The sequence below is a fragment of the Mytilus galloprovincialis genome, chromosome 13 (genome assembly GCF_965363235.1).
Source record: "Mytilus galloprovincialis chromosome 13, xbMytGall1.hap1.1, whole genome shotgun sequence".
Lineage (NCBI taxonomy): Eukaryota > Metazoa > Mollusca > Bivalvia > Mytilida > Mytilidae > Mytilus > Mytilus galloprovincialis.
The window spans coordinates 47,324,984-47,337,734 of record NC_134850.1 but is presented as its reverse complement, the minus strand read 5'-3'; the positions used below and the strand labels follow the sequence as shown (position 1 = coordinate 47,337,734).

At 31.0% G+C, this 12,751-nt stretch overlaps 1 protein-coding gene across 3 annotated transcripts in view; it reads right to left on the bottom strand.

The window, feature by feature from the left end:
- Positions 1-11,605, bottom strand: part of LOC143056721 (high affinity cGMP-specific 3',5'-cyclic phosphodiesterase 9A-like) — a 68,364-nt gene extending 56,759 nt beyond the window's left edge. Inside the window, exons 1-2 of one of the 3 annotated variants that reach the window (XM_076229873.1) lie at positions 11,216-11,605; positions 1,186-1,335 (exon numbers count right to left, since the gene is read on the bottom strand). In XM_076229873.1, coding sequence (XP_076085988.1) covers positions 1,186-1,335; positions 11,216-11,303 — 238 coding nt within the window. In that variant the 5' untranslated portion in view covers positions 11,304-11,605. The remainder of the gene's footprint in view (positions 1-1,185; positions 1,336-11,215) is intronic. The other 2 variants (XM_076229874.1, XM_076229872.1) reach the window with 2 other exon arrangements.
- Between the last annotated feature and the right edge of the window lie 1,146 nt (positions 11,606-12,751).

The window sequence follows — 12,751 nt, the reverse complement described above, 5'->3', positions numbered from 1 at the left end:
TAGTATGAATTGGAGTGCAATCCATTCTAGAATCAAGGTTAACGTTAATAAAACAGATTTGTGCCCTTAGTATATAACTGCTAATATTATATAAACACATTTAGAACCATTAATACAGAATAGTAATATTTGAACCATAAACATGTATTTTGGTAAAAAGATCATTTATAATTCACTCGGACAGATCGTTCCACCCACACATATTCATTAAATATTATATACTTTCTATAATTCATAATTACATTAAAATACATAAACTACATAAATGCATTTATAAAAACATATCTCTTTCGTCATCATGTAATTAGTGCATTGGTAGGTGAAAGTTTTCTATCACCAAGAGAACTTGGTCAAAGTTTGGAGGGCTTTCTGACAGTGACAATGGTGCACTTCAGCTTTGGGTACAATGCATTATTTATTGAGGGTAGTTGCAGTTGGCTTTCAGAAAACTTTTCTTTACTGCGAGTACTCTTAAATCAGTCATTAGTCTCATTGTTAGATTTTTTGGTGCTTTTTTTAATCCGATGAGTACATGGAGTAAAGCCTTTTTCAAATGATTTTTACAGTAAGCACATATTTATTCTTATACTCCTGTTCAAGGTTAGGGGATTGTTGAGCTCTCACAAACATGATTAACTCTGTCATATTCTATATATGATTGTTTTAAGTCAGGAGCCTGTGATTCAAGAGCTGGAAGGTATTCTCTGATGAACTAGAAAATCTAGAGCTCATACCATTTGTATGTATTCTTTGGTTTAAAGTTTGTAGTTTGTAAAAGAACATACATGTACATGTACATGAAAATATATGAAGGCAAATCAACAAAATGCATACATGTATATAAAACTGGTGAAGTAATCCAGTAAAGTCAATAAATAATTGCCCTACAAAAAAAATTACCATGTTTACTAAATTTAAAGAACAAAGACAAAATTGTATAAATATAAGGTATGTGTGTATGCAGGATGGGTTTTGCTAATTGTTGAAGGCTGAATAGTACCCGTATTTGTTCAAACTTTATTTTTTTAAATATAATAATAATAATTACAATTTCAAAGCATATATAATAATTGTTGAAATGTAAAATAATAATAACATTGGACTGAATAGATTGTTTCTAAAAGTTCTATAACAACATCTAACACTATAATATTTATCATCAAATCTAAACAAGAAACAATTTACCATTGCACTGTGTAGCTACAACTTCTAGTTTGTATCTAGTCTGTGGAGTATTTTCAGGTAATCGAGGAGATATATTAACCAGATTGCCTTTTACATTGTACAGTTTCAGTATGTCATGGGGTCCAGCCTCTGCTGCACTGCGAAATGTTTCTGCAAAGATACAATATACATGTATATATTCACATGCATATAAATATGGCAATTTTACTTGCATATTGAAAAACAATCATGCAAATGTGTGGTGTCCTCTAGCTAGAAGTCAAATCTGTAACTGTTATGTTGGTGGGTAATGCTGTTGATGCCTGTTTTGTTGACAAAACATAATATGGGAAAAGGCCATGGTAAAAAAAACAACACTTAGTTAAACTAACTCCATGTACCCACCACTACAAGGCTAATGGGAAGGCAACAACATTAAGTACATGTGTAGATGTATTTTTAAAGGGTGTGCTTCCATCACAATCTTGTAAGAAGAATAGTTATAAGTTCTGAAACATGTCAAGACAGTTTAGGTCCAGCTTAAGTTTTAAATCTCTCATTTTATGTTATTCACTCAATGCCAGCAACAATTATTTTTACCATAAGTTTAATTTACACTAAAAAATGTAAATCTGGATAGGTATTGCAGATGCATGTACATGTACTTTTGCAAGTTCTTCTTTCAAATTAAGATTTTTCGCCCAAGATATGAGATCTTTTCATCAGCTTTCTAAACAAATATATTTCAGATTGGTAATAACCTGGAGCTCATGTATAATATAATCTTATTTTATAGTCAATATACATTCATTTTGTAACTTCATTTTAAACTAAATATTTGTTTACACCTATTTAATGCATAAACACTTCATGCACAGCAGGTGTTGACCATCCAAAAAATTTAAATGGAAATATTGTATTACAGATATGACATATCATAAATATTATTAAATCTCTGAAACTGCTTGTATACAGAAATATTTTAATCCCTTTTTATCAAAGTGATGTTCAAATGATTAAGAGATTACTTGCTTTGCTGTTCCATTACGTAAACTAGTAAGACATCATGGAGCGATGTACTTAGGAGCATCCACTATGAGGACAATTTAGAAAATCCTTCAGTGAAAAACAAGTTGTTGACATCCAGACACTACCATGACTAGCATGTTGAACTATGACTAGAGATTTTTAAGCTCTAGATTAGGTTTCTTATCAGGCAAATTTTGTTTATGTCATACTTTTTCAAAAGAATTTGTATGTTTTCCTTGTTTCATCTTGAGATTGATTTTTAGCTGGAGGACCCTTAAGATATCAAATTTTTATCATTCAATTCTACAAAAGTTGAGGTTCAAATCTGTGCAAACATTCAGGGTTTCAATTTAGTTTCCTCACTTGGTTAGAACAAATGTTAGAACTGATGCAATAAGAGGATTATAACTACATTTATGTACATGTATATTTTCACATTAAGGAAGAAAGTATACCAAATCCATTTTTTTGCTTGAAGAAAAAAAATCCACCTTTGATCCCACTCTTCTTTACACCCTACATGTACACATATACCCCAAATTTGTACATCCCCACCTATATAAATCCAACATATCCACTCTGTGATTCCCATCGGACTCACATCTCCATGTTTTTAATTCAATCTCATTAAATGTTACATATATTTTTAAAGATACATTCATATGTACACACCCCCCCCCCCAAAAAAAATTAATTTAAAGTTTAAAAAGAACATGATGTGAGCAAAGGAGTAGGGGCATTAAGGCCTGGTTTTGGCCCAAGAAAATAAAATGTTTGATAACTTTTTCAAATTAGCACATAATCTTTAGAAATGCATAGGGTCAAGAAATATAAATGAAAAACATAAAGATTCTTATGTGATGACGTCACAATTACGTCATAATATGTACTGTTTTCACAAAAACGAAGAAAATTCAGAATTTATGCAGTTTTCTATCTTTATTTATGTTGTGGAAACATCGTGCGCAGCCAAGAAACAACAAAATAATTTAACTGAAGCTTAATTATTACTATTGACAAAATCTCACCAAATATAAAGTTGTTTCTTGGGTGCGCACATACTTTTCCAATCGAAAATATACTTAAAAATTTGATGGAAAACAAGGAAAATCACAAAATTTTACAAAATATGCAAATTGAGGCATGATTTGTTGCCATGGTAACTTGTTCAATGTCCAAAATTATTTTGTTTTTCTGAATACCTTCTACCTGAGATACTTTTCAGTAATTTAAAAATATGTATGATAACTTTTAAATTTGCAGTAATTTTTGGGCCAAATAAGGGCCTTATTGCCCCTACTCCTTTGTTTTAGTGAACACTGCCAAATTGTGTATATGCCTACCACAAGTCATGAGCCTGTAGTTCAGTGGATGTCTTTAGTTGCTGTGCACATCATATTTGCTTTCCCGTTAAGTGCTTTTCATACAGATAAAGCTATTGATTTTCTCACCGAAACTGTTCTACATTCCTCATTTTGGAGCCTCTGAATTCTAATAGCTTAAATTACTTATAATGCCGTTGGGTTTTGCTCATTTGGAAGATCATACCATAACACTAAAGATGTAATTTCTACATCATTCTGTCTCGTGTGCAGAGTTTACAATCATGATCATACCACATGCATCTTCTTATTTTTAAAATTAAACAATGTATTATAAAAGCTAAATAACCAAAACATGACAGTAGTTAGAAGAAACATAATGGACACATAGTGTAGCTGTCCAATAGACCACTTTTGAGTTCATCCGTCACCGGAAAAAACTCGTCAATTATACGCGCCTTTGTGACGTCATTTACCAGATAGATGGGCTCGCCTGTATCCCTGCACTATAAACGTTCATCAAGCGTCTTAGTGATCGTCATTGTGCAGGATAAACTAGAAATAAAGTTTGTTCAGTAGGTAATTAATCACAATTCCCTAATGACATCTGTGCAGATTGTCGATTATGAGAAATTAATTTGCTGAAAAATTCGTGCAATATAGCTTTTATAGTTTTTCAACCACTTGCTCAACATGGAAACGGAAGTGACGATGCACCTAAACGCACGAGTGACGTTCACTAAAACCAAAGTTTTTGACGGAAATGCATCGAACTCGAAATTTGTCTATTGTTTCATTTATTTTACTCTTAAAAAATTCAATTAATCTGAAGAATATGAGTTTTAATAAATGTAAAGCTAATAACATGATTGAGGTGATTGAGAGTCTTGGATATATAGGAAGAAATGTCTTGCCCAGAGTTGAGATGATAAAAAGCCAGTTTTTCCCCAAAAAGGACTCAAATTGCTTTGAAATAGTTCACAACTCTAACATGGATGAAGTGGAGGATTTTTAATTACATCAACTGAAAAATGTTTTAATCCGGCAGATTGAAAATTGAGAACTTTATATAAATTTTAACCTTTTAAATGATATTCCTAATTATTTGTGTAATAGAAAAAATACATATGGTCAAATATTTGTTTTTGTCCTGAAATTAATTCTTGTGTAAATATGACCTTTTACATAAATGTTAATCTTTTACAAGCAAATGTTGACTTAATATATAATACTGCTAAACTAGTATTAGCACTGGCATTGACCGATTATTCATTTTCATTCCGTACCAAAGTTTATAAACAAATGAAAACATGTATTTTGTGCATAGTTTCCTGACCATGAGGGTACAATTAAATAATGGACCCAAGATAAATAGCAAAACATCTTTTCTAGTCAAACAGCTAAAATGTACAGGTTCAAGTGAAGTGAAGACAACTGTTGAGTTTTCATTTTAGTTTCATGAACCAGTTGCCATATGATTCATTGATAACTTTATAAAGTGACTTAAGCTTATATTATATATCACAGTACTACATGTACATGTACTATAGATTTTGTAACATTTGAAATACAGAAACATTTATACAAAGAGACCTTACAAAACTAATGTTAAATTATAATGCTTCAATGAATGATTTAATTAGGTTTAAATTTTGGAGATTTTTTAATGTTTCTTGAATCTTATATTTATAATTAATTCACAATTTTATAAAGTCTAGAGTCTACAATGCATGCATATGAATGTATTTGGAACTTATAAGATATATACATGTATACTATAAAAGACAAAAAATGTTTCAATGATCAGTAATTGTTGAACAAAAAAATTAGCTGATAAATAACTTTTTTTTTTGTATATTTTCCATGATTAATCAAACTTAGTAATACATGTAATAACTGTTAGTAATGTTAACAAAATTTAGTGTATTAAATTTTTACTTTGAGAATCAATTAACACTATTTCCCCTCCAGGTTTGTTTACCTTTTTACACATCACAATGTTTTCCCTAGCAATTTAGCTGTGTGATTTCTGAAGTTCTAACAAGAGGTCTGATGGTTTAGAGATAACAACAAACAGAAGGTACAGGAAGACGATTACTCTATAGCAGTACATGTATGTAGACGATTACTCTATAGCAGTACATGTATGTAGACGATTACTCTATAGCAGTACATGTATGTAGACGATTACTCTATAGCAGTACATGTATGTAGACAATTACTCTATAGCAGTACATGTATGTAGACGATTACTCTATAGCAATACATGTATGTAGACGATTACTCTATAGCAGTACATGTATGTAGACAATTACTCTATAGCAGTACATGTATGTAGACGATTACTCTATAGCAGTACATGTATGTAGACGATTACTCTATAGCAATACATGTATGTAGACGATTACTCTATAGCAGTACATGTATGTAGACAATTACTCTATAGCAGTACATGTACATGCATTGCTAAATGTTTTAAATATATGATAAAGGATTTTCTTTTAAAATAAAGCCTACAAAGGTCTGCATCTTCTCTAAAAAACATGGAGCTGAATAATCACCAGCTTCATTTTTAGTACATTTACATCATCATACATTCATAATTGTACTACATGCATATTTTGTTGCTAGTTTTGAAAACTTGGGAGTCAACCTCTACCCAAATTCCTATATTAATATATTAAATTAGCCATTTCGGTATATAAAACGTTTCAACTTTTTTCAATTTGAAGTATACATATCTGTTATATGACTTTGATTCAGACAAAGCCACCATCACCATCTATATAAGTGGTCACAAGCAAGACAAAAATTGTAGAAATAACATTGCAAGGATTTCCTCCCACACAAGATGTCCTATTAATTGTAAGTACAAAGTTGGCAGATTATTCATTATAAAAGTGATCAATCTTCTATTAACTTCTCATTCCAATTAGAAAATAAATTGACACTTTACGATTTCCCAATTGTATTTTTGTGACAAAGATGAATTAATTATTGCACTTCATAGTTGATTTTCACTCATATTTGTAAACCTTTTATTCATAATCAATCTTGTTTTACATCATATATATATATTATTTAACAATGTTTAAAATCACAATAATATGGATTTTTTTTGTAACATTTGTCAGGGAAACAATACCTTACAAGAGTTATGTCCCTTTTACAACATGTACATGAATTCAAGCTACATTTTACAAAGTCCGGACCTTGACTTACACATACATGATGTAGAGCTGGATGCTTTAAATTTCAAAGAAGATTTACATATAAAAAAATATGTATGTACATTTTATCAAGTGTCTTTGCAATATTGATATACCTGTACAGATGTATATACATGTATCTATATCAACCAGTGGCTTAACTTCTCTAAAAGCATCCAGCTCTACAGACATAATGAATTACAGTTTTAATTCATGACGTACATGTATATCAAAATGAGTGCATGAATCTTTTAAAGAGTGCACATTGTTGTACAGTACTACTAAGAACAATGCAGACTTGACAGATAATGGACTAAAGTCAAATACATGTTTTTTTTCAAAATTTACTACTTACATCTGTATTTAAAACTGCTAAATTTCACCCATCAATCAATCGTAAACTTACATGCATTAAAAATTGTACTAACTTTCCAAAATATGGTAGCATATATATATTCAGCAATATTAACACAGATACATTGTTCATGTATCGTTCATTCATTACTCAATCCTGCATATTACTGATGGAACCAGAGGGTAAGATGTAGATTAATATTGTAGATCAAGGCCTTCCAAATTTCAACATAAGCAGATCCAGTGGGAGAGGCCCCGCCCCCACCCCCTCCCTTTTTGATTGAAAAATTTGGTTGATTACATTCATATATCTATGTAATCACTGAAGCAGGACTGGACCATCCCCCCCCCCCCCCCTTTTTCGATCAGTCAGTGCACAAAAAGTTCTTGATCCAACATAGTTCAAAGTCTCCATTATAACACGACGAGTTATACATGCTATTAAGGTATATATACAGGTGTAGAGTTTATAGCTGAATATGTTTAAATGTGAGGTAACGATGGCATACAGTATCTCCTACGAAAACAGATCAACTCAGTTCAAAACTATTTATTTACATTTAGGATGAATGTGGAAATATCAGAAAGATTTAAATTGAAACCCATTAATACTTGACATATCTTGTATTGAATAGATTGAAGTGGTATTTGCATTCCCATTGTGAATGCAAAGAAGTTTTTAATATGGTAAATGAAAAGGGAATTGAAATTTCATAGGTTATTATGGCCGTGAGATCTTTCTATTGAAACTTTTAACAATGCGACAAGTACACGCCACATATTGTGTAAACTTGAAAGTAATTATACAATAATCTAAATTGTGAAGTTGTGTTTATTATTGGTTTTCTTTTACTGGAATGATTAAATGTGTTTTAGCACCATCAATAATTTGTGGTCATAGTGAAAGCAAATGTTTACATAATCACTTTGTTAAAGTATATAGATTCTTAACTGAAGACACACAGAAAAAGGTTCCACTGTAAAGTGTCAATGATACACTGCACTAATGAATTTTCATCTAAAAAAGATTATTATGCACCATGTGCACTGTATTACAATGTACATGATTTTTGTACATGTACTTGAAGTGTACATGTATTTATGTTAGGAAGTCAGTATTTCATTTACTTTCTCTTATTAAGAATTTTTGTACTGACTGGATGTCTGGAGTTCTTTTTAATTTACATTTTAACAAAAATGATGAACATGTTAAGCTGTTTCTTGTTTATTTTTCCAAAAATGTAATGATCATTTGTTAACACATTTAAAAGGGATTTCTAGTTAGAAGTTCAGGAAGAAATACATGTACATTACATGGTGTATGCAGCAAAGATAAACACTTGCATTTATGTCACTATGCAAATTCAACCAGACCTTATCCTGATATAAACATTTATATTAGGGGAGGGTTGGGATCCCACTAACATGTTTAACCCCGCCACATTATTTAAGTATGTGCCTGTACCAAGTCAGGAGCCTGTAATTCAATGGTTGTCGTTTGTTTATGTGTTACATATTTGTTTTTCGTTTACTTTTTTATATAAGTAAGGCCGTTAGTTTTCTCGTTTGAATTGTTTTACATTGCCTTATTGGGGCCTTTTATAGCTGACTATGCGGTATGGGCTTTGCTCATTGTTTAAGGCCGTACGGTGACCTATAGTTGTTAATGTCTGTGTCATTTTAGTCTCTTGTGGACAATTGTCTCATTGGCAATCATACCACATCTTCTATTTTATATTTAATCATAATAACGACATATGAAAATACACTGAAAAGACCACACATGTACAATTTATGTAAAAAAAAAGAGAAGACCTATTACATCTTTCAATTGTTTAAAAAATTAATATATATATAGTTTAATCTTTAAACAGATAACCATTCATGTAAAATCATTTCCCATAAAAGTTTAACCTGAATAGACATGACAGAATTTTCTCTTAAATTTTTATATTCACATTAGACACTATTTCATATTGAGGTTTCCATTGACAAATGCAATGGCTCAGTGTATTGTGATCCAAAACTTACATTTAGTTGTCCAAATTAGGTAGATTTCAGAAAATGTTATGGGTCTATGCAAATAAGAAGTTCTATGTGGAAAATAGGTGTAAGGAAACCTTTAAAATTTATATAAATGTGCCCAAATTTTTCAAACTTCTGGATCCAATATATATGCGGCAAAAAAAATTATCTAAATATTGTTGTAAAAAGCAAGTACATTTGTAAATGCATGCATTTATTACAAAGGAGTAAGTCCGGTCAGGACCCATTTTGGCCTCAAATTTCAGGTTCATCTGACGAAAGATTTTGACCACTTTTTAAACACTTAACTGTCTATTTTATTTGAATTAATTAGTTTATGTGAAAGATTTTAACAGGTTTAGTCATTAAAAACGATCCGATTCAAGCTCAAATATGAAAAATCTACCGAATATGCCGAAAAATGTCACTTTTCAGATGGTTTTTGGTAAAAATGAAAGTGGCCGCATCCGTGTTCATCCTCAACCTTTATATATGTTATGTATTATCATAAAATACAACTTACATTTCAATATTAAGGATGAACACGAATGCGGCCACTTTCGTTATACACGAAAACCGTCTAAAATTTAACTAAAATGCAGCTTAAATGCTAGAATTATGAGGATTTCAGTAATTTAGCGTGACTTAATGGTGCTTAAGTACCGGATATATGTGCACTGTATTGTCAAAAACAGCCCATATTTATGTAGCAAAAGCATTCTACTGTCCAATAAATAACTAAAGGTTTACATTTTGTAAAACTGCTATATTTTGGGGCCAAAAAGGGGTCTTACTGAACCTACTCCTTTATGTAATATAATCCCCATAAATAAAGAAACCAAGACAATAGCATACATGTATGTTGCATAGAAGTCTAATTCAAATGTTTAAGTACATACATGTACAGTTTAACTTCACATGCTTCATATACAAATGTATAAATAAAATATATATTTTTTAAAATGAATGTTTAGTTTTGAAACAAACCTAAGACATGTTTTAGTTTTGAAACAAAACTAAGACAGAGTATGTGTACATGGTGTATGGTTAACAACTTATACATGTACAACGAAAATGTAAACCAACTATTGATTTTTGTTACATGTAAATTAATCAGAGAAATCAGTATGAGATGGAAAAAAGGATGAAAAATCAAATAAACAATATACATGTATAAGATCTGGAATGTTTCATCGTGGTGTTTTAAAATTTGCTGATTTAATTTAATTGTTGAAGAATGTGAACAATTGCATTGTACGTAGTGTCTAGTTATATGATTGAAAATGAAGAGCATTCAAATATAAGCTTCATTTGAAAGTCTATTTGGTCCCTTTAAAAATGATACAAAACATCTATTCCTAAATCCACAGCAAAACTAAATCTTAATAATTTTCTCAAATAGTCAAAAAAATATTGTAAGGACCTTAGAGCAAATGTAGCTGCGGAACCGTAGCTCTTAGGTCCTTATGTTATTTTTTGACTATTTGCGGATCTATGGTCCGCAAATAGTCAAAAAATAACATAAGGACCTAAGAGCTACGGTTCCGCAGCTAAGAGCAAATGAAGAGCTACAGTTCCCCCGCTAGACTTCAGATACATGTAGCTGCAGAACCGAAGCTCATAGGTCCTTATGTTATTTTTTGACTATTTGCAGACCATAGATCATCCACAAATAGTCAAAAAATAACATAAGGACATATGAGCTACGGTTCCACAGCTAGACTTCAGAATGCTATTTTTTAACACAAGATATACATGTACATGTAAGTGTTTACATATAAATATAGAGAAATATCAACAACATGACATTTGTGTACTAATTTAATACTATGAAAGTTGCAACCCAAAGACCTTTGATAAGAACTATATCTATAAACATACATGTATGACATAGGTTTAAAACTTTATGCATTTTCAACACACACTTTTTCGAGTGCAAGATGGTGTGCGCAGGTGGTTTCCGTACATATCTTTTAATTGAAGGTGGAAGTAAATAAATATATGTCATTTCCACTGCCTTGTAAGCTAAACTTTCCTATAAAATTTTAAGAATATAACAAAACATAAACTGCTCATTTAACAACTGATGAGTGATGTAGGACTTTTTCTTACCTTTCAAATCATCAGAAAAGTCATCGCTACGAAATTCTGCTTGTTCATTTTTACCATCCACTACAAAATATATAATCTTAGTAGCCATAACTATATGATATAACCTTTCATTTCACTTAAAATGATGGATCATAATTGTTACTCTTAACTTGTTAATTTTGTCACGTTTTATAGTGTTTCCCGCATGGTGAACCTGTCAATATTGACGTGTGAACTGTATCGTACACATTTGGATCAGTTTCGACAACAGATAAAGGTGGTTAATTCACTCCATTATTAGTTGGTAGTTAATTGAAGCGTTAATTCACCAACACACGTGTTTAAATACATTATTCATATAGAATTTAACATTAGAAACCATCAAACAAAGTTTGCTGACAGAAAGGATTTCGAAATCGATTTACACAAAAGTCCCTCGCTAATGTTTACATCACGTGATTTGTATGAAAAGTTGGTAGATTGCAGAAAAATCGCACGATAGAAAACCACAGATCGAGTACACCTTTAATAAAAAAAATTAATGGAAATAGTTATTACATCACTATGAGAGAGACTTATGATTTAATAATAAAATTAGAATATATTTTATTTTTATACATGTGTTAGTGATTAATTTCAATACATTCCGTTAAAAAATAGTTATAGATAATCTTTATTCAGATGGACTGAGACTGGAAAACTTAGAGCCTCCTCGTGGGTTTTAATAGTAATTATTTGTTTAACACTCAGTCCAAACATTTCATGATTATTTGATTATTTGATTAACTTGTTTCAAACGATTTTAATGATTATGTGATTATATTGGCAAAACAATATGTGATTATCTGATTACGTGGACACCTCTTAGGCTATGATGAGCCTCATTTTAAAAAGAAATAAATTGACTTGTTGTTTTACTGTCAAATAAGCCAGAACAATTTTTCAGAATTATTCCACAATTTTTTTCTGTGGAAGTGGGGGGGGGGCAGAGGGGGAACGATACATTGTTGTGTAAACATTTGAAATCTACTGGTATACTCATTTAATCAGGTGTGTGAATTTTGTCAATTGCAAACTGGTATATATATAGGGTATAAAACTCAAAACTTTGAACAGATTAGAAATCACCAATATAAGCATGCAATTCCTTCCACCGAATTTTTGACACTCCAAAAGTAATTAATTCGATCCACTATTTTCAAAGGCCTTATTTGAACAATGTATTACCAGGTTTTTAATTGTACAAAGTGTTATAGTAAGAAGAATAGATAGCTTAGTAGTGGAACAATGGCTTCAAGACGAAATACATCTACATTTGTAAGGAGTTTAGTGCAGCTTTGGGTGCCAGTACATAGTTGGAACTTTCATTGTACTTGATTCTGCTTGAAAGAGGTAGCTAAAATTGTATGCTTGTTTCAGATGAAGTCAGTTTGAATGTTGGTGAATTGTTGATTTCCTTTTGTAGAACCTAAATGGAAAATTTACGTCATACAATAATGATATTGTTAGCACCCTTATCAGCCGGGACAAACAGAAATTCGTAGCTAGTTCTTTTAG